The sequence below is a fragment of the Morone saxatilis genome, unplaced genomic scaffold (genome assembly GCF_004916995.1).
Source record: "Morone saxatilis isolate NCDOM2014 unplaced genomic scaffold, NCSU_SB_2.0 Contig14, whole genome shotgun sequence".
Lineage (NCBI taxonomy): Eukaryota > Metazoa > Chordata > Actinopteri > Moronidae > Morone > Morone saxatilis.
In genome coordinates, this window is record NW_023339696.1 from 19,165,320 (window position 1) to 19,188,499 (window position 23,180).

Consider the following 23,180-nt stretch of genomic DNA (forward strand, 5'->3'; position numbering starts at 1 on the left):
GGGTCCGAGAAGAGTCGTCACTCAACACTGCAGTTCCTCCCTGCACTGTTTTTAGCATCTTTCAGTTCATTGTTTGGTTTTTTTGGCTGCAACTTTGCTGTTTTCCAGTGAAAAACATTGGACTGAACTGAAAGATGCTAAAACAGTGCAGGGAGGAACTGCAGTGTTGAGTGACGACTCTCTCTGGACCCCCTTTCACATACAGCTGGACATGCGATCTATTGTTAATACAAAAATCTTTATCACAGACACCGATAACCACAGTAACGGCTTTTAGCAAGTCTAGAAGTATAGTAATAGTTTCAAGCTTGAGCACACACACACTAAAACTAACACGCAAAGAGAGAGGACATCCTGTACGTGTGGTGTTATTTCAATGTCATGTCATGAGTCGTATACGTCAATCTCAGCTCAGGTTAGTAAATGTCACTATATGGCTCAACTTTCCACCAGCCCCTACTGAGTCGGCCGAGTGTTTGGGACATTAAGGTCAGAGACATTACGACTCTGTGTGCCACTGGCTCCACTTTGGAGTAATCTGGCCTCATTGTGAAGGGGGATAGAGGAGTGAGCATGTCTGTACCTGCACACAGACCGCTGATGTGAAGGATGAGGAACATGAAAAACAGGCCAATATTTTCATGTCTGGAATCTGTGGTAATTTGTGTATCATATGACACAGATGGTTATAAATTCCAACTCCGTCATTAATAATTCAGCTTGTGCAGCATGTCTTTTGTTGCCTCTCCCTCCTCCCCTGAATCCATCCCAAACCTCACACACCACTACACACACACACACACACACACACCACCAACACACACACACACACACACACACCACAAGTCATTTGGATGCAAATGTCAAATTTCCTTCCTTGTCTAATAACAGAACCCAAGAAAACTGTGAACAGTGCAGAGCCAAGGTTTGGTGATTGCCTCTGCTGTGCTGATTTGGATTCCTCTCACTGGGAAAGCCTGATGCCTACACATAACAGATGGCGATCCTGGCCGTCACTCTAATCCTCAATTGTTAGGAGGATCACAGCCGTATTCGAGTTCCCTCTATGGAGACAGAAGTCCCTGTGCAGTTATTAGGAACCTGTGCAGTGGTGAGTCTTGTGTTGTGTTGGATAAAACAACATTTGGATAATGTTATTTAGTGTGCTGATGGTTGATATTCAGTGGTACATATTAAGAAAAAAGACACTCTCCTTGGTCTTGGACTGATTTGGTGGAGAAGTTACAACATTACAGCCTCATATAAACACAGTTGCAGTCAAATCTCGACAGATTTAACAAAGCCTGTCTGCACATTATGTCTAACAAGGGACTTAACTTACAACTTTTGTAGTTTTCTGGGACAAGACTTTTATTTAAATTCAGTATGTAGAAAGGGAGATTAAACATGCCAATTGAGTAGGGGCACATGGTAGCTCACCTGGTAGAACGTGCACCCCATGTAGGCTGAATCCTTACCGCAGCAGCCCGGGTTGGATTCCAATCTGCGGCCCTTTGCTGCATGCCAGCCCCCCTTTCTTGTCTATCTACACCTGTCTTATCAAATAAATCTTTTTAAAAAACACTTAATAAAGCAGTTTCACATCAAAAAATAAGTGTTTTTCTGATGCTGTTTGGCTACTATGCTGCTAGCATTAGCTCTGCTTGTTTCTCTGATAACTTAAGATTCAGATGTTCTAGAGGTTTTTACCGGGAGCAGAGGTCTCCTCAGTTACTCTGATATCTTAAAAAGGACCAGTGTGTAGGATATAGTGGCATCTAGTGGTGAAGTTTCAGATTGCAACTAACTGAACACCGCTGGAGTTGAAGAAGTGGGAATGAGAATGAGTTGCTACTGTAGAAACATGGCGGTTCAACATGGCGGACTCCAAGGAAGGCGACCCATATTAGTATACCATATTTTATTCCATTTCTGCCAATAGGTCCTCCTAAATGTTAGACACTAGACCTTTAATACAGAAAAGTTTCACAATGATAGTGTTTATTAGGATTCATCCAAAACCCTAATTTAGTTTTTGTTGTTTTCTAAACTTTTCCACAGTCAGTGCGGTCTTTTGTTTGCAAACCCACCATCCACCTGTGGTTCATAATGTAGTGTTTCATTCACTCAGAGAAAACATTGCCTCTGAATATAATCCAAGCAGCAATTACGTTTTCCACCACAACACAATTGATCAATATCGAATAGATCAGGAGGAGGTTGACTGCAGTGATTTAAACCTGTCTGCCTGAAATCACCACCAAACTGCTTATTTCAACACTGCAGACATCAGTGGGAGTCAGCACAATGAAGCTTCAATCTCATTCAGTGCCAACACTAGTACACAGTGTTTTCTATTTGTAATGAAAATATCTTTTTTAGAAATATGTTAGAATAGTTGTTGTGTTAGGGCTCTACACACTGCACCTGTGATACATGAAAACCTTTTCCAAGCATTCAGTTATTTGTGATGCAAATATAATTTCTAAATAATGTTTGTGTTTACAGCTTTCATTTTTTTTCTTTCAAAATAAATGTTAGATCAGTCTGACAGTTGCAGTTCAAATACCACTTTGTTGTTTGATGTCAGTTTTATCAACCGCAGCAGCAGCAGCTGGGACAGTGAAATATCAGATCTGTCTTTCACTTTAACTGAAAGGTGATACACTTAAATACCATAGCAGACAATGAAATGACAAGCTGAATCTGATCTGAAACCCAAAGGTCTATCGATAATTGCACTACTTCCTCATTTTCTGTGTCACCTGAGGATATTGGGGGGTGATTGTTCAGATATTATTTTTGCGGCTTGTTTTCTGGTTGTAAGTTGTAGTATTGTTACAGTTCATTAACTGGGGTTTGGCATCATTTAAAAATTGTTTACAAGGTTTTGTCCACCCCCCTTTTATATCAATGAGTATATCAAACTGTTCAATAGCACATACATCATCCAAAACTGTTAGTTCTGATAAGTTAACTTAACTAAAAAAAAATTGTTGAAACTCATTTTTTTAAGTAACACCAACTCAAGATGAAGCAGCTTTTACTAGTAAGTTAAAGTGACACTGACTTAATGTTATAATATTTATTTGTGCTATTAAAACAAAATACTTAGTAAAACATACTCAATGAGTAATATTTCTGTAACTTAGTTAAAGCTCATCAAGAATCTACCTTACAAAATTGAGTTACTCTTATAGATTTTTCAACAGTTAAAAAAAATTATTGTGTTACAGTAAATCAACACGTCTCTAAAACAGTTCCAACAAAATCTGAACATTACGACCTTCATGAAGTATTTATTGCAGGACTGTTGGCATTTAGCTATGTGTACCTAATAAACTGGCAACTGAGTGTATGTAAAGACTTATTTAGGGTCACTAAAGGTACACTTGATTTACTCATAGACATGTCATGTAGAAAACAGATTTCTCAGAGAAGAGGACTTTAAACAGCTCCTGGTGTGTTTCTTCGCCCCAGAACAGCAACTAGAAAAGTAGCTCAAGTGCTGGAAATATCTTGAAAGGGTATCTTAAGAGCACTTCATCAATAAACGATGTAATGAGCTGATTTTTGACCTCTTTAATATCAGAACTACTTCAACACAAATTAAAGGTCTGAACACTTGAGATGAGTGTCAACTGATGAGCTCAGTTAAGGGCGTCTTTATACCACCTGTGTGACTGAAACTGTAATTGTGCATAATAGTAGACCGGCTGACATGCAGTGCCGACATTTGTGCTCTATCTGATTAAAACAAGGGCAACAAAGAGGCAAGGATGAAGCATCCCATTTAGGACTCTCCTTTGGGAGGATACTAGTCCAGGAAATCCTCCTCATCCAATGTCTAAATCAATAAGAAAAGCTTCAGGGGAAAGAGGAGACGCACAGATTTAATGTCAGACTTAAAATGGGAAAAGCCTTTGGACGGTGAGTTGTAACATTTTATTTATTTAAAGTGAGTGAGCAAAAATGCAAATGGGAAGATTCCAGGAAGACGGTTAAAATTCAAACAGCTTTCGTATAAATTGTATCCATTATTGTTCAGTTACTTGACATTATTACCGCATTTTAATAAGCTCTAGCAATTTGGAACAGGTTAACAGAAACACAACGAACCCCTGTAGCCTATCTGCAATTCATTTAGTCAATGTCCTCAGCGTTGCCCCTGTTAGACGGTTATAGGGTTATTAATATGCACATAGATCGTCCTTCCAGTAGATGGCAGAGTTTAACTACAAGCACAAAGATCCTCCAACCTCATCACTAAGGACTTCCGTGACTTTGTGTTAATTACATAGAGATCAGCTAGAATGTAAAGACACTGCGCGTATGAGGAATGACTTATGAGGAATACATTAATCAACCAATAAATGTATACATTAATGAAGTCGCCCACAGATTTAATTGACAAAAAAAAAACTATGCACGAGTCAAACTGTCCACCTGTCTCACTCCCTATCTCTCTTTTTACACACAAACGCAGTCTTGCGTAACTCCCCCCTCACTCCTCCCTCCCCCCGCCCCCTTCCCGGCTCCCTCGATCCGCGCATCTCTCCGTCACACAAGAAGCTGTGAATGGTAGACAGCTCCTCGTATTTCGCTCCGCTGGCGAGCACCGCGCCAGTCAGTGGAGAGCGAGCAGAGCGCACAGCCACAGCCAGCGACCTTCTGTTGTCATGTAAAACATCCGGAAGAAAAGTGGATATTTTTAAATAAACGAATAATATCAGGGCTTTAAAAGCGCTGACATACACGTGATTTTTTAATTTTTTTTTCTATTCCTAGGATTTACTGTGCGCGCTAAAGTGGCCATGGCGCATTTTACGCACTGCAGGTAACCAGTGTTTTGGAGGCTCAAACAATCAAAAACATGGATTAAACAGCAAGTTATTTCCCCTTTTATATCAGGAGAGCTCAAATGGCGGCACTTCGTAGGAAATTTGGCGAAGACTACCAGGTGGTTAACACAAATCGAGCTACCACTTTTTCTGCTCCGGTCAAGAAGAAACGCCAGCGCTTCGTGGACAAGAACGGTCGCTGCAATGTGCAGCACGGAAACCTCGGTGGAGAGACCAGCAGGTACCTCTCTGACCTCTTCACCACTTTGGTAGACCTAAAGTGGCGATGGAACCTGCTCATCTTCATCCTAACTTACACCATCGCCTGGCTGGTCATGGCATCAATGTGGTGGATCATCGCTTATATCAGAGGGGATCTCAATCACGGCCACGACTCGTCCTACACCCCGTGTGTGGCCAATGTTTACAACTTCCCCTCAGCTTTTCTGTTTTTCATCGAGACTGAGGCCACGATCGGCTACGGTTACCGGTACATTACCGAGAAGTGCCCGGAAGGCATCATCCTGTTCTTGTTCCAGTCGCTGCTGGGCTCCATAGTGGACGCCTTTCTCATCGGCTGCATGTTCATAAAAATGTCCCAACCTAAGAAACGCGCAGAGACGCTCATGTTCAGTCAGGACGCGGTGATTTCACAGCGAGACGGCAAACTGTGCCTCATGTTCCGTGTGGGCAACCTGCGGAACAGCCACATGGTGTCCGCTCAGATCAGGTGCAAACTCATAAAGGTAAGCTCAAGCACCAGAAATAATAACTCCCTGAAAACCAACTGAAAGGAGTAGGGGCTGAGTTGAAGGGAAGCACATGCTGTAGTGCCAATAAAGCAATTACATGAAGTTAAATTAACTTATAGGACTCCCTGCTGCTTCATCTGAGAAAACTATGTTCTCCCAGCAGTGTGGAACTCTTATAAAATCAAACTATTGCGTACCGTAGACCTAAGCTTATTGTGGTAGACATCCATTTCTTTTCTTGCACAATGACTGCCCTTTTGACTGACAGCTGGTATATCTGAAGAAGCTTTATTTCCTTTACTTTCCTCTCATCTGAGCCCACAGTGAAAAGGAACAGTTCCGTATCACATATCAGTGCTTAAAATTAACCTTTTCCTTTATTCAAAGCCTAAATGTAGGCAGGTCCCAACACACAATATGTGCCTTGTTAAACAAAACCGGCTTACGGTAGCATTACCATAATCCTCCAGCTGCAGGATGGTGAGGCTGAGTGGCAGCCAGGTGCATCTCAAACCACTGAGATAAGAGCTGTTGGTCTTTGTGGCTAGAGCGCTGCAGTGTGGATGACCGACACAGTGTCCAGCATCGGTTCCTCTCCAGCTGGTGACACCTGGACAGATAGGTATGTTTTCAGTAAGTGGATGTGACAGAGAGATGGGGCCCCTCAGGAAGGCTCAGTGAGTCAGTGGAGAGAGGGAGCTTCACACACACTACCACAGATCACTGGAGTCTGTAAAACAGCACTCCTGGGAGGGAGCATGCAGGCATAAAAAGTATTTATGGCATCCATAAAGGAAATGCATTCTTTTCTTCTGTTTCTGTAGGGTGTATTTGTTTCATTTCTCCTTTCCCCAAAGATATAAAATGTGTTACAAAGCAACAAAATGTTTGAAGACGCCTCAGTAAAAAGAAAAACATCCACAGTTCCAGTCACGATATTGTGGGTTTGAATCGTCCTTACCAACTGTGCCACGCTGGTTATCGACTAATGAAGAACTCAGCGGATTTTGGGATGGAGGAATATAGCTAATGAAGCTCACACCCTGAAAGAAATAGCAGCAATGCAGAAAATTACCACAAACAGCAGTATGGTCGTCTGGCCCCTCTTTTAATTACCATAATAGAGCTCCTTACAGCCACATCCATGTTCAGTGTGCAAAATGGGCCATAAAGAAGACAAACAGCATTAGTGAGGTGCTTGGAGCTTGTTTATGTCTCTCTTCTCCTCTGCACAGCCACATCAAGCACAGCGTTGGTCAGCTTAATGATGCATGCAGGGCCCGGGAGACGGAGGCAGGGAGGATTGAGCTATTCCACTGTTACGTGCACGGAGGAAGTGAACAGGCCCATAGGCATAAAGTACAATCACACATGACTATACCGATTCCCCTAAAAAAAAATTTTGTATGTGTTAAAACTGAACTAAAACAGGATTTTTAAAGCATCCAGAAGTAGAAAAAAACAGGATTTGTGTTACTTTAAAAAGAAAAAGGCATCAGAATAAAAAAATTAAGGCTGGGGGGATTACTATCCTGTAGAGCCACCTCTCTCTTTACCTTTCCTTCTGGACTGTAAGAAATACAATCAGTATAAATTCCAAGACCTCTCTGCCAACCCCACATCATTTTTACACTCCCTCTCTGTGAAATACAATAAATACAGCACCCACTGTGTGTGTGCTCCTTAGTATTTCTTTTTTTCTTTAGTTTTGCTCCAGGGCTTTGTGGTCTAACCTTATTCTTTCGCTTCAAAGACTCTCTTACCGAGACAGAATTTTTGCAGCAGCTCTGCCAGAGTGCAGCACACACAGAAAATACAATAATAAGTGAGTCATTGTGCATGAACAAAGCCATTGTTTAGGCTAAAAAATACCTTTAGATATAACATGCCACATAAGATTTTTAAAAACCCTCAAATAAAAAACTTTAAGCAGTCATATGTTATATTGCCTTCAGTGCAGTCCCCGTATAGAAATGTTGGTGGTGCTGTTGAACTGCAACCCTCTTCAAGTAATGCCTCGTCATATAAAATACTGGCAGATGAATCATTTTAACTTGCACAGAAACTGTGAGTGTGTGTGTGTGAGCTTGTGAAGAGGTTTTTGTGATGTTCATCAAACTGCATCTAAAACAGTTAATGAACAGCTCCCCGACATAAACTCCTAAACCAGATGCACTCAAAATGCTCCTTAAAATCAAAACAAAACAATTCCTTTCACCACACCCATGTGTTATGAAAACGTTTTTTGATTTTTCTCTCAAATGTTTGCTTTTCCTTAAGATTATGACTCCAAGCTGACTGTGGTTAAATTGTACTAACTTGTAAACAGAGATTGTAGTATTGTAACACTACTTCTAGGAACATGGTCCATGTCCTCTAATAGGACTCTATAGAGGAGGGGTTCTCCACCTTTTGGGTGTCAGGGACATCAGGCTGCAAATAGGATGTAGTCCCAGGGACCCCTGTCTGATAATCTGCGGTATAGAAAGTCTTAACAGCGTGTAACATAAATAGAAGAATCATTATTATGCATTCTCACTGGGCTAACCTCCAGTCAATGAAATAATAGTGAAATTAAAAGAATTCAAGGACCATTGGGGGTAGATATTGAGAACCATTGCCCTCTGTAGTGAGCACAAAAGCTTTGCAATAAAGGATGGTCTTCTTTACCCCTTTCTCTACTGTGCCCACACATATGGAGTCAGAGTAGAACGAACCTGAAGCTTGCAGTCGTGTTGAGCATTGAGCATTTACATACTCAGCTCTGATTAGGCAGTTCTTTTCTCCTGTTGCCACTAACGTAGCTACAGTAGTTAATTTCCCTAGTGAGTTGTGTCCAAGTATCCTTTTTTCCCTTTACTGAACTCTTTAAAGTTGTGTCAGAAAGAATCTGGAAGCCATTGACCCAGGGATTGGCTTTCCTCTGTTTGGTTTATTCTGTAGTTGAGTTGGAGTAGAAAACAACCAGGGGCAGATCCAGAGGGGCGGCATGCCCGGCCAACCCAGGTGCCACCCCAGTTTGGTGCCATATGTGGTCAAATATCACAATTAATTTAGATACAATGTTTAAAAAAATTTGTTAAAAATTAAATTACAAAAGACATAAATATCTGAACATTTGGAAATACCACATTTAGATATTTCTATTCAATGCTTTACTAATTGGGCCACAATAATGTGATGTTTTTGAGTTCAAATATCTTCATTTGGGGGCTTTTCTAAGCAAATATTGATCCGTCCCTGAAAACAACGACGTGGTTCTGTTTCCTGAGGGAATCGCAATACTACCTTGCATAAAAGGACATTTGCGTGTGATTGAACCTTTCTCAATTCCCTCATGTCCCTCATGCTGTCTTTGAATAGTGACTTATTGACTTTTGTTTCTCAAGGTTTAATTCGCAATTAATGGCATCTTCTCACATTTCCAGTATCCACGTCTGTGTGGGTGGACAAGAGTTAGGGTTGAGTGTAGTCAGACTCCACCTGCTTTCATAAAGTGAGGGTTAATAATATGAAACCACTTTTGAGACTCACAAGCTCAGCTCTAAACACATCCCTACTTAATCTGTGTGGTTCAGTTAAAACGAACACCGGTGCGGACCAAGACCGCCTGAAATGTCACTTTCAATGAGCCACAAAGACGAGAGGTCAAATCTAACAGCGCTCTGTTACAGTAGACGACGAAGCCTGTTTAAGTTGGAACCACTTGTTTGCGCTGCTGTGTTTGGACAGTGAGTCGGTGCGGCAGAGCTTTCTGCTCAACCGTCGTGGATGATTACAGGATGACAGCAGAAAGAAGGGAGAGACAGACCAATGGAAGCTGTCACACAGAGTCCCACCATAAGCAGTTGAAATGCAGTTTTGCAGGGCATCCATGAGAGCCTCAGAGGGCATCCTGGTGGAACATCCTAGCTGAAAATATGACTGTGGTGTTACTGGGAGGGTGGGAAGAGAGTGAGAGAGAGTGAAGGAATTGATTGAAAGTGATGGAAAGTGGGTGAAAGAGCTGGAGAGACTCACAGTAAGACTATAAAAAGTATTACCAACAGACTTTTTTTTTTCTTAATATTTTCATTGTATGAGTTGTGCCTTCTATTTCAGAGATATACTCGGGAGAGAAAATCCTCTCGGCTCCTCAGAGGATTGCAGAATGGGCTACATACACTAGAACTAGATTTGATTTCCTTTTCTTTTCTAATAAGAATGGAAATGCAATTATACTATCAGGTTGTGGAGGGCGGAGAAAGGCTTGAAGCCCTGCCGTCATTGATTAGCTAGCCCCAGAGCCAGAAAGCCGTAAGACCCTGGACCACTTGCCCTCCTCTCTCTTTTGTATTCTGAACTTGAATAATTCAACACTGACGTATAGGTTGTTTTGCATGCTCAAGAATGCACACATATATATACAAAATGTTTCAACCTGGGTTTTTCCTCACCAAGTTTCCTCTCCGAGGCTTTTAGAAGAAGGCATGTGAGGTGGAGTGTGCATTATTTCCAACGTCTGAGCCACAAATTTACATGAACTAAAATATAGCAATATTATTCTTGAATAAACACTCCTTCCTCAGGCTGCTGAGAATAATAATGTGTGAGACTTGCTACAGTATTCTCCACACCCAAGTTGAAGTCAGAGGCAGCGAAGTCACAACAAAACACATTTTTGGCCAAGAACATTGTCACACCGTCTCTGCCAACTATACCGCCAAAGTCAACGAGTGTCACACTGAGGATTAAAACACTTTCCGAGGAGGAAAATGAAACCAGAGGACGAGACATACAGAGTGCATTTCCAGCTGAGCATTTTCAAACATTTGTAATATCAGTATTGTCCTGGTTTGACTGTCCTGGCATCTGTATTAGCCTGTCTTCATTTTGAATTCTGGTGAAGCCTCTGCAGTCACATAATCAGTATGACTTCACAGGGTTCACAGATTCACAATCAAGCCGAAACTCACAGGTTTTTTCCTAATCAGTACTTTGGGAGCATAAAAGAGTAGCCCATTATCCATAAAAATGACCTTCGTGTTACAATCCTTGGACAATTTATGTAATAGTATGCCCTTTATACAGCAAGGTGGGAAGTTGGTGGATGGGCTTGTAGTTTGTCTGACTTTAATGCCAGAGGGTTGAGTTTGCATCCAATTACTGACTAAATAACGGCGCAACTGAATATTGTCACCGAACAGGGTTTTCAGTGTGAATTGTTACGAAAAGGCGGTCTTTCCTAAACTTTTGAAGGCCCAATTGGTGTCATCCTTGTCAACTGAGTATGTTTAGTGAGCTGGAAATGTGGAACACTAATTGGTCAGTCGAAACTGTGATGGGCCATGATGAAAGGAAGAAGAGATGCAGCAGAAGACTCAATTACAAGTGTGAACAGCTGTCCCATGGATGCACACAGAAACCTGAGAAAAACAGCCAGCAGACGTTATTCATGGGTTTGTTATTGTGTAGAAGTTGGTTGATTGTTTATCTATTGTGCATTTTGGGAGCTGTGTGGCAGTAAAATTAAGAGAGCTACTTTTTTTTTGCCTCATAGCCTCTTTGTGAACACTGATTTTAAGTGTCAGTATAGCCAATCAGACAGCGCAGGTGCTGTCATTAAGCTGTGTTTCTGTTTATTATGTCATAAAATGTTGTATTGAAGCAGCACAGGGATTGCCGTTCAGCTGGATATCAGGAAGCTTTTATGAGCTGCAATTAGACCACTACTTTATGCCTGCTCAGTTGTCTGAAAACAGAAGCAGAAACAGAAACATTTAAATGATAACTAAATTGTGAGTTTGGCTTTATGAAAACAGTTCAGGTGTTCATGGAACCAGCTGTGGCAAAGAAACCAGACAGTCTTTGTCATTTTTTACCAGATGTTGACTGTGATGCACAATTTAAAAAAAATTTTAACCAAAGAAAACAAAGAAATTAACTTGAAAAAGCTAGTGTGGACACATGTAAAGACTGATAGTCCAGTTAACAAATTTTTCCATTACTTTCACCTAACTATTGGATTATTTTGGAAAAAAGTAAGCTATCTTTGGACTATTTATCCATTACTTCACGCTAACTGAGCCTCTCTGCTCACTTGCTAATCGGTTTCCATGCACTCTTAACAGTTGCCAGTTTCTTAATATTATAAAATGAAATACTCTTTAATGCCTGTCTATTATTTTTCAGTTGAACTCTTTTCAGCACCATTATTTGCTTCAGTGCCAATATAAGTGTTTTAAAACGTTTCCCTTTTTAGTTAAATTTAAAGTCACTGTTCCAGCTCCATAGGTTCACCTAAAAACTGACAGCTGAGTTTAGTCTTTAAGTAAGGTAAATGTTCTGCAGAATGGCCTTTTCCAGAATAATGTAGGCTATAATTAAATTATAATTATTGATACATTTATTTGTAAAGCTGGAAAATGTGGGGCTAATCTTAATTTATTTATATAATATATACATATATAGATTATATACTGCTGGGTATGTGAATTTCGCCCTGCGGATCAATGAAGTCTTGTTGATAATATCATAATTTATTTGTTAATTATAGTTTGTATTAATAATCTGAACCAGGAAAGTAACTAGTAGGTAATGTCATCAAATAAATGTAGTGGAGTAAAAAGTGCAACGTTTGCAGTAAAGTAGGCTATGAGAAAGTAGCACAAAATGGAAACACTCCAGTAAAATACATCAAAATGGTACTTTAGTACTGGAGTAAAAGTACTTTCCACCACTCTCTGACGCATACATTTTCCAAAGTTTATGAGACCAGGATAAAACTGTCCATCCCACGCTGGATTGTCCAATTAATTTGACTCTTGATTTGATTTGACCAATTTATCTCACTCAGTCTTTGCTGTTGTTGCTGAAATGTTAGACTTTCCCAGCATTTTCTAGATGTACTGAGTAGGCAGACAGTATCTGGCAGTGTGGAAGCCTGCGTGATTCGGCTGGCTTGTCAGTCGACCTGATTGCCTACAAGCCCCCCATCTCAAGGCTTCTGATTGATGAAAGCCCGGCAGAGCATGGAGTGGAGTTGAGTAGGAAGATCAGGCCACTTTAGGTCTAATCAATTTTATTTATCACCTGTCTTCATCCATGAGCATCAGTCACACTGCTGAAACATTCCTTTTGCGGATAAAAAACGCGTTGCCTTTCTAATGATAATGAGCAGCTGACACTGGGTAGGTGAGTAGTCGGACGTGATGGGTAGAATTTTTAACAGAGATGTGTCCGACATTCCTGCTACAAAATCTCTCTAAAATTAATTTTAAAAAGTCACTGTCTGGATACATCAGAACTCAGAGAGAAAAATGTTTGTTTGTCAGATTTACAGGAAGAAGAAAAAAAACAGTAGACAAGCTCAGCTATCTCAGAATCTTTGTGCACGAAGAAGCGTAGGAGAGTGCCGACGGGGGCCTGTGCAAAGGAGCTCTGCCTGCCAATGTTTGCATATAGTCATCCATCTTTTTAATCTTAAGCGACAAAGACAGAAAGTGAATAGTAGAATTTCCCTTAGCTAGCATGAGATAACCCTCATGGAGGAGTGATGCCAAACAGTATTCAGCAGCCTGTAAGCACCTGACAAATGAACAATGCCCCTTCCAACCCACCCCTCCGACATGAAAGTCGTTTTCTGAACATAAATCCAGAAGAGCCTCTCATTGATATTCACAGGAGATAGAAATAGAACGCAATGTTTTCTGGCAATGCAAAGCCCGTTTACTCACACTTCATTCACAGTTTGCGTGTCAGAGGGATCAGCTATACGGCTATGTCATTGGGAGGTCACGATGAAGCTGGCTGGGAGCTGCAGCACAGGAGTGGTATGGATGGATGAGAGAGAAGATGTAGTAAAGCCAATGAAACTATTTATTTATGATTGAAAACATTTTGCTTACCCTTTGAAAGCTGACATAAATCCGTATCTTGTTGTCTTTAGTTTTATTCATGATATAGCCAGGAACAAGGTTAAGAAACCCTGCCTAAATATGATGCTATAATGCTTTAAAAGTCATTTCATGAAGTTGGAGCATAACTTATTCTGACATTAGTTCAAAACACTTCTCTTAAGTTGTTTTAATCTTTGTCTCTGTGTCATGGCACAACAGGCCTGTCATACTTTATTTCTCTGCATGCCGAAGCAGTGTAAGATAAGTGATACTCAGCATTTTAACAATTTAGAGAGTCATTTTTTTCCAAACCCTCAAACACAAGAGCTAAAGCATAAAGCAGTGTCTGTCTACTCCATCCACATATAAAATATGAACCTCTCGTCTTTGCTTTCTTCCACTGTACAAAAATGAAGCCAAAATATCCCTGCTACCATCTTTCCAGAGTCTGGTGTCAAAATCCCGCCCATACGCCTGGAAAACTCAATCGTGAGCAGGGCTCAGCAGCCAATCATGATATGATATAAAATAACAAATTAAAAACAAACTTATGAGAAAAATTAACACTTGAACATCAATCACCATGATAAGAACTACCTAAAATGCCAGAAACCATCTTGTACTTTGGTTTTTAAGTTTGACCCACGTCTCAGCATGTCCTGCTAACTAGCTTAGCACCTGCAGTAACCTAATATAGTTCATTCCAGGACCAGTGAACACACCGTTAACAAGTCTGTGGGCTTACAGGTTATGATAAAAAAAAGTCTGTTCTCGAATCCATAGTGTAGTAAGGCTGCAACCAACAATTCATTTTCATTATCGATTAATCTGCCGACCACTTTCTTGATTAATTAATGATTTCTTTGGTCTATAAAATGACTTTTTTTATTTTTTTCCCAAAGCTCAAGGTGACGTCCTTAAATGTCTCCTTTTATCCACAACCCAAAGATATTCAGTTACTGTCACAGAAACCAGAAAATATTCACATTTGAGAAGCTGAAATCAGAGAATTTGTACATTTTTTTAAATAAAAAAATGACCCAATGGTTGACAATAAATCAATTAATCAACTAATCATCGCAGCTCAAGCTGGTCCTGTTGGCTATCAGAGTTTAGCCTAACGTTAGCAGCTTTGTCCTGCACTCTAGCATCTCCAGCCAATGTTAGCATTATCTCAAACACATCAGTTAGTCCTCATCCTAAAAAGTCTTTTATTTCGTAATGTTAACAGTGAAAACCTACTGTTAATAAAAAATATAAACAACCGTGTTAGCTAAGCAGCTACAGGGTTATCTTCCTTTTTCTTTATTTCATACTTAAACTACTATAGCTTACCGGTTCTACATTGCAATACAAGAACAATGCTGTTTTCTTTATTTCCAAGTATTTATGGATCATCAGCTGGGGAGGGGGTTTGCCTGCCTGGGGCCTCAGTCTTTCAGCACACTAGCCATCAAGTGCATATTTAAGAGGCAAGCTTTTACAAGGTTCTCATTACAAAATGAGTCCACTGGAAACATTACAAATTTCCGCCAAAGACAGCAGATTCCAACCAACCCACAGAGCTAACATTAGCTTAATTAGCTAAAAGCTACAGCTTATAAAATCTGCAAGCAACTGCAGTCGCCATTTCAGCCAATGAGCTTTTTTTTCTGCTTTGTCTGATCCAGAATTTTGATGGTAAAATCTGCTTCCATTATTATTGCAAAACATTATATGTCCTGTCTGTAATTCAGTGTGAGGCCCGGAAAGGTGTAGCAACAGTAACTATAACTATTATAAGTTACAGTGCGCTGAAGTCAAAGATTATCCACTTATCTATTTTATTATCACCAGATGACACTGACTCAGTATTAAAAGCTGAAAGAGGAAACTGCCTTTGTGGGAATAATGTGTTGATTATTTTAGGATTTAGAATGAGAACAAAAGATCCAGAAATGGCAGAAAGGGTTGTAGAGATGGGGGTGTGTGTATCTGTGTGGGAGATCATTATGAAGCTGTGTGTATGTGTGTGTGTGTGGGTGGTGGTTGACGCATCCCAATTATTGGTTGAAGGTGTAACAATGTAGAAAAAGAGAAAAGAGTGTAAAAAATTAGCTTGCTATTAAATCCTTTATGAGAACTGACACAGATTTTTTGTTGTTGTTGTTAATTGTTGACCCAAGCTAGTCGAAATTTTGTGAGGCTATTTTAAGTAGAAAAGAAAGATACTGTACATTAAAAACAACATGAAGTGTCTTATGTTACTGTTCCCACCAAAATAAATTTTCTCCTTATTATCACAAATGTGATGATTTGCAAAGATAATCCTTTTCTCTTAAATTACACTGATATAACCTGTTTAAATTGTACTAACTGTAAATTGTATAAATATATGTATTTGGAAATAATATTGTAATATTATTGATATATGAAAGCTTTTTAAGTGTGCCATGCCTTGTGAGGGCAAGATGTAAGAAATTGAAGGGGAAAAGGGGGTAAAACAGACTGTTTCGTGCTGGAAGCAAACAGGAAGAGAAAAGGTGAACAGATTGATTAGACACAAAGAGACAGGAAAGGAGAAAATACATCAAGGACCTCGGTGCTGTGCTCCAACGTCATTTGGGCAATTAAATGCTTCCGCACCAGTTAACACTCTATGGGCAAGTCCTGTCCACATACGCTGTCTCATGCATCCGCCTGCAAGGTTTCTTTCTACAAATCAATGTGAAGTCAAGTCTGTGGCCACTGCAAACAGGGCACCGGTGGATATCTTGAGAAAGAGGAGACAGATGGAGGGAGAAAACCTCTTCCATCAGCTTTCCAACAGGGTGATTTATTTAGAGATTCACCCCATCTCACCTTTAGACTGAAGCTGTGGTGGAGACTACATTTATTGTACAATATTGGGGTGTTTGTACTAATTGGGTAGTTCCTATTTTCTGCCACTTTCTGCTTTTAAAACATTGCATATAAAACAAAATACACTGTGAACTTTACAAGAAAAGGTGCCTATGAGACCCCTTGTCACACTGCAGATGTCTATGAGTTGTTACCAAGAGATTTCCCCTTTAAACTTCTCTCGTTTAAGTAACAGCTTGAGGCCTGAAGAGATAAAAAAATTCAAGAAGAATCAAACAAATTGGTGTATGAGAACACTCATTAATCATCTTAAAGGTCCAGTGTGTAACATTTATGAGCATCTATTGCCAGAAATGGAATATAATATGCATAATTCATTATTGTATAATCACCTGAAAATAAGATTCTTTCTGGTTTTGGACAAACCAAATATTGGCTCTCAATAGGGCTAAATCTTTCACACTGGTCCTTTAAAACCCCTCAGGTCTCTCAGTTTTACCCACTGGACTAAACTATGTAACTATATACAGTAAAATCCACCTCAAACAGTTACAACAGTAAAATGCTGCTTATAGTATTAACAATCTAATAACATAATATATAATAATAGATCAGTCACAGGGTAATTTTTCTGCTGAACTAGTACATTTATTTTTGATATTTTAAGTGCATTTTGTTGCTAGAACCTTTAGTAAGATTTTGAATGCAGGACTTTAGGATTAGTACCGTCACTTAAAGCCCCTAAGAAACTTGTGTGAAAATGATGTGCTGATTCTGTGGACAGAAGCAGTAACCTTGTTACTGTGGGAGATGAATCTCCTACATAATATTTATTTCAAGGGGAATCCGACAGAATCTGACCTGGTGTTTATGTAGGTCATATAGAGGCATCAGTGTTGAGACTCTTTCGTAACAAGTTAAAAACTCCTTGTAGTATGTTTAAGTAAAAGATCTTATTACTTCTTCCACCGTGGGCTGAAGATTTGTGTCCTCTTTTATAAGACGACAGGAAGACAATCTGTGCCAGAACAAGAATCTGTATTCCTCTGCTTTGCGATTACGTGCATCTAATCCTCTCTTCTGTTTCTTTCTTTCTTCTTTTCTACCTTTATTCCACTTCCTTGGCCCTGTGTCCCCCCTTCTTTCTTCCTCTTGTTGTCGACTATCTTTCAGTCTCGTCAGACGCCCGAGGGCGAGTTCCTGCCTCTGGACCAGTGTGAATTGGATGTTGGTTTTGGGACGGGGGCAGACCAGCTTTTCCTGGTGTCCCCTCTCACCATTTGCCATGAGATCAATCCCAAGAGCCCCTTTTTTGACTTATCCCAGCGCTCTCTCATGAACGAACAGTTTGAGATCGTGGTTATCCTCGAGGGCATCGTGGAGACCACTGGTGAGGGATTGAAACTTCTTTCACCTCTTTTGCTTTTATGCTTTTTGTATCCACTTATGTCCCATTCTCATTGCTTCTTTTCTTCACTCCTCTCACTCTCAATCTAAATGTGAATTCATATTAATATCAACCCACATAACAGTTCTGTCTAATAGATACTCGTAATCTAAACTCTGTAAAATCTCATTTCTCCATCTTCTTCAGTTTTGCATATTTGAAGAGTGCAGGAGCTGCAAAAAAAATTGAGAATGAGAACAACACATGAGAATGACACCCTGATTGAATTATGAGGGATATTTTATTACTGTAGAATCGGTTTAAGCCCACCCTATGCATAATAAAAAGCCTGTGGTCATAGATGCGTGTGTCACTTTGATTAATGAGCCAGGGTTTTAGTAGAAGTTCCACTCCATTTTTCAGATGACAGCCGAGAGCAGAGGTAATTCTGAGCCTGTGAGACATTGTTATACAGTCGCTGCTGTAAACTACAGGCAGCCATGCTGGAGTACTCTCAGCGACAACACTGTTCTCTCTTTTGCATATTTAACTGAATGATTCTTCCCTAAAGTCCAATACAAATAAATCCATCTTGCCCCTTTCTTTTTAGCTTCTATCCATCCCCCATAACCCTCAGTTTGCCACTGCTGTAGACGAAACCACAGAGCCGAATAGACTTAGAGCAAGAGGGAGGGATCAGCAGGGAAGCGTAGAGGCATGCAGGCAACACGGCCTGTGCTCTGGTGATAATACCATTAAATCAGGGTGCAGCCACAAGTTTAGTGTCGCAGTGCTGTGGCACTCAGAGCTGAGGAGGAGAGGAGGGAAGCCCTGGCAATGTCACCTTCAATGGGCCACAGTATCCCGTCATCCCCACACTAACGCAAATCCCATTAACCCGAACACATTAAGAGTTATCCCCTCACATCCAGCCTCTGCTGACACAGCTGTTCAGCAAGTTGATTGTCTTCCCTTAACTCATTCTAATTATGTTTCAACCAGACTTGACAGATAACTAATACTTGTCCGTTTTAGTTTGAGTCTTAGAGGCAGTATTGATCCTGCTTTTAGACGTCAGAAGAAAAGCAGAAAGAGATTGGTGTTTGAGAGTGTTTCTCTGCACAACTGAAGGTCAGATTTGAAACAATATGTGAGCCTGTACAGGTGTAAGCAGCTAATGAGAGTGGGTGGAAAGATGGAGAATGTAGAAAATATAACCTTCACATTTACAGTGTTTAGTGTTCTACACTTACTATCTCAGTGACAAAACTCAGCTAAACATCATCACTTTATTGATTTCATTTCTTTGGTATAGACAAGACAAATCAATCCAGTCCTGACATTTCAGGATGTCTTGAAATCAAAGCTCTTCATCCAAAAACCACCAAAATGGACCCATGCTAAACATACTAGAACCTGACATATGTAAATACATTTCCAAAAAAACAAAATGACAAACTTAAATCGACCCAACTGTACGTCCGACCCAAACTGTGGTTAACACAAACCGACACCACAAGAGAGAGAGAATGATGACCCATGTAGCAGCATGATCCGCCACATGGCGGCAGCCATACTTTTTCACAGCAGTTCGACTTGAAATAGTAGAGTAAACACAGGTTCTGTTCCAATCAGGTTCTGTTCCAATCAGGTCAAACAGAGTCAGGATGCTGGTATTGTGCATGTTGGCTCATTGTAAACATACTGCTACAGTAAATGGAACAGAACCTTAACCGTAAACACACTTGTGTTACCCTATTATTTCATATCAAAATTGCTGCTGTGAAAAGGGTATATTCCCACTCTAAGCCTACATTTTTTCTCTCATTCTGATGATTGTGACATACCACATGACATGATCACATACATATGATCAATAATAAATCAAATGCACCTGAGACCCTGCCTATCCGGACCCAATTATGCTGCATTTACATGGAATCAGGCAAACAGTAGACGGTAAACTTAGGTGAGGCAGATAATACCAGTATTTAAAACTGGATATTACTTTGCTCCTTCACATAAGGAGAAAACGTGGACAATCTGGATAACAAGGCGCTAATAATTAACAAAGAGGTCTGTGAAGTGTGTGTACCATTGAGGGTCGTGAACGTGTCTTGATATAAGTCCCTTTATTTATTTATTTTGCTCTAGCATATGAACTCCATCTGTAGGTTACACTTTCACTAATATGCAGATGACACACACCTCTCTGCGTTTGTTTAGCGAGTGGTCAGATTCAAATTAAGTCTCGCAAAAAAGGCAAAGCATCCTAATTCCGTGTTTAAACAGTGCCAGTGAAGGCTACTGCCAGGAATTTTACATAAAGTCTTCTTCAGGGACGCCCTGCTCGCTGTCTGCCAAGTGTTTGCATAGTTGTGCTGAGGGCATTTATTTTTATGCAAGATGCAGTAAACATTAACCAGCTGGTTGAATGATGAAACAAAACTGGCATGCCCGTCAGGCAAACCCACAAGCTTTCACTACACTGGTATTACTGCTATCTTGTGTATCTACAGTCAGCAGACAGTCATTCTCCTAGTAAGAAAGGAGAATAGAGCTGGAAAATTATCATGGACGAGCCCTTGTGATTAAAGTCAAGCCTCTGGGCTAATTACAAATAAAAATGACCTTTGTGTAGATGTAGGACTGTTGAAGGTTTTCTGTGGATGAAGATGAGTAGTGAGCCTGGAATAGCAACAGGCTATGACATAACACTGCGTGTATCATCCCTCAGAGGGACGGGATCAGACTCCTACTCTACAGCTAACTGTAGTGTTTAACAGAAAAGCTCAGGTTGGAGCAGAGCCAGTGGATCAGAACAAATATGGACTAATGCCTATCGTTTGCGAAGGACCTCCAACAAGCATTGAAATGTCAAGAAAATTATTTTACAATAGCTGAGGTTGAATAGAAAAAAGTGTGTTTGTGATGCTTGCACACAGCAGCCATACGGGCATCAATATTACTAGAAAATCTTTGCTTCTCGATGTGTCGTCCTTGAATTGAATTACATTAGTGAGTCAATATATGATGTATTGTATGTATTGATGTGGGAATGGTGCTGGGTGACTGCTAATTATCCTGATCAGTTTTAAATGGGCCATTATCACAACCAATACAAGCCGCACTGATAACAAGCACCAATAACCTTTCACCTTTATTAACAGCACAAATCATTGAATAGAAAGAAACAGCACTGCTTTGACATTCAGGAAAGAATATAAAAGAACGATTAAAAAACCCAGGATATAAAACTTCACCTTCTGAAATGGTACATAAGTACAGATGTCCTTAATCTCATATCATTGTTATTCTATTTCAGTACATTAAAAGTGACACGCATAGATTATCGAAAGACATTAAGTAGTAATAATAGTCAGTATAATAGTCAAGGGTAATCGCTGTTTAGCTGCTTTCGTGAACCATTTGGGAAATGGCAAGAATCCTTCCCTGTGGATTTAGTGTTGAAACAGTATTTAAATCTCCAGTATGTGACTTAATGTGACTAGATGGTCGATTGCACAGGAAGGAGCATGAAGCAGTGATTCTACAAGCAGTAAGAAACAGCAGAGCGGAAAAAGAGATAATGGGAGAGAATGCTGCCCTTTCGCATTCCTCCTTGTCAGCCAATAAATGACCCAATTTATTTATGTATTATTACTGCGCTGTCACTCTCTCGTAGGTATGACATGCCAGGCACGGACATCATATACTGAGGATGAGGTTTTATGGGGCCATCGTTTCCTGCCGGTGATGTCCCTGGAGGAGGGCTTTTTCAGGGTAGACTACTCGCAGTTCCACAGCACGTTCGAGGTACCGACACCACCGTACAGCGTCAAGGAGCACGAAGAGAAGAATTCACTGCCTTCACCTCTATCTACTCCAACCCCCGCGCTGACTGAGAGCCACGGCACCCGACGTGACCGGGTGTTTTCCGTGGATTGCATCAACACATCAGAGGAAAGGGGCCGTCACGGGGGGACTGGGGGTCGACTGCCAAGCAAGCTGCAGAGGATGAGTTCATCAGGAAAGGAGGACCTGCAGAGGAAGGTGCTTATGCTCAGCTCCCAGCACTCAGAGAAGGCCTGCAGCACGGGAGACCTGCCCCTAAAGCTCCAACGCCTCAGCTCCTCGCCAGGACCCGAGGTGGAGGATAGACTGCAACTAAAATCCCTCAAGGTGGGCTTTGAACCCATGACCCAGTCTACTGGAGACCTGTATCAGCGCAGCCTAGCGCCCACGCTGTCCCCTGCTCCGGTCCCCATGCACAGCCCGCTGCTTTCAGCTGGAGGGAGGCCGGAGGACAACTTGCCAGCGAAGCTACGGAAGATGAACGCTGACCGCTAAAACATAGACAGTCCCTGAACACAAAAACAGACTTACTGACCTCGGACCACAGACAGACAGGGGAGACGTGCATGGAAACAGATTCAGAGATGTACTTAACTTTGGAGGCTCTGAAAAAAACAGATGGTTTACTGACAATTTATTGGTTTGTTTGTTTTTTTCTTGAGACACAACCTTTACTGGAATTACTGTGATTCTTTGTGTTTCATAGCAAAAGCATTCATGCAGGCTTTGTTACACACAAAACAACAAGAAACACAAACTTAATGCTAAATGCAAACTTGATCATCCTGCAAAAGTTGTGCATGTATACACCGAATTCATTGTTTAACGTATGCACCACTACACTTAATAGTCAATCTTAGTTTTATCTAAATATAAATTATATTAAGATGATAATAAATGCTGTTTGATCTTTCTCTTCCTTGTGTTTTTTATTGTCATCCCAACAAGAAGAACTGATTGCTAGTGCAACAGTTTCTCCAGATGTCAGTAAGTAATCCAGCAGTGCAATGCAATGCAGTTTTAATAGGTTGTTATTAATGCACTAATTTTATCCCCTTGGCAAGCTTTTCTCAGTGGATAAAGAGCATATAAGAGAGAGAGAGAGGAGAGAGCTGAGCTGCTGCAGAGAGAGACATTTGAAGAGTGTTTATTGGAAAATGGAGACTGATTGTAGTCAACTCATTGTTCCAGACAGAAGAAAAATGTAGTCACTGAGGCATCACGTCTGACACGAACAATGGATTATGTGGTCTTCTCTCCAATGTATACCCGAGGAGACGACCACAACCTCTGCTTAGTGTGAGTTTATCCATTTATCCAGTACACAGAACCGTCATATTTGGTGGAAACCGTACAGCACAATCTATTATTCCGCACCACCATGTGTTCTAACAGTTAAAAGAAATGAGATTAGAGCAACAGAGGGCAGAAGAAACGGATATAAACACACAATGCTGTATAGACGTAGCTTCTTCAGCAACACAGGGTCAGCGCATCTGAAGTTCTCAGAACTCCTAAGCTTCAATTTCACCACTACAGCAGCACAAAGACAGAAAAATCAATGGAGGAGGGAGTTTTCCCTGCTTCAACTGCACACTTGCAGAGTCTTATTATGAATCTGCAGCTT

At 40.6% G+C, this 23,180-nt stretch overlaps 1 protein-coding gene across 1 annotated transcript; it reads left to right on the top strand.

Annotated features, from left to right (window-relative positions):
* The first annotated feature begins 4,642 nt into the window (after positions 1 to 4,642).
* kcnj19a (potassium inwardly rectifying channel subfamily J member 19a) lies at positions 4,643 to 22,393 on the top strand. Its single transcript, XM_035654381.1, has 3 exons — positions 4,643 to 5,587; positions 17,485 to 17,701; positions 21,384 to 22,393. The coding sequence occupies exons 1-3, from the start codon at positions 4,922 to 4,924 to the stop codon at positions 22,046 to 22,048; spliced, it is 1,548 nt and encodes a 515-aa protein (XP_035510274.1). The 5' UTR covers positions 4,643 to 4,921; the 3' UTR covers positions 22,049 to 22,393.
* Positions 22,394 to 23,180: the final 787 nt, after the last annotated feature.

Coding starts and splice junctions, on each gene's coding strand:
- kcnj19a (XM_035654381.1), top strand. CDS start 4,922: ATGGCGGCACTTCGTAGGAAATTTGGCGAAGACTACCAGGTGGTTAAC. Junction 5,588..17,484: donor TCAGGTGCAAACTCATAAAG/GTAAGCTCAAGC, acceptor ACTATCTTTCAG/TCTCGTCAGACGCCCGAGGG. Junction 17,702..21,383: donor GGGCATCGTGGAGACCACTG/GTGAGGGATTGA, acceptor ACTCTCTCGTAG/GTATGACATGCCAGGCACGG.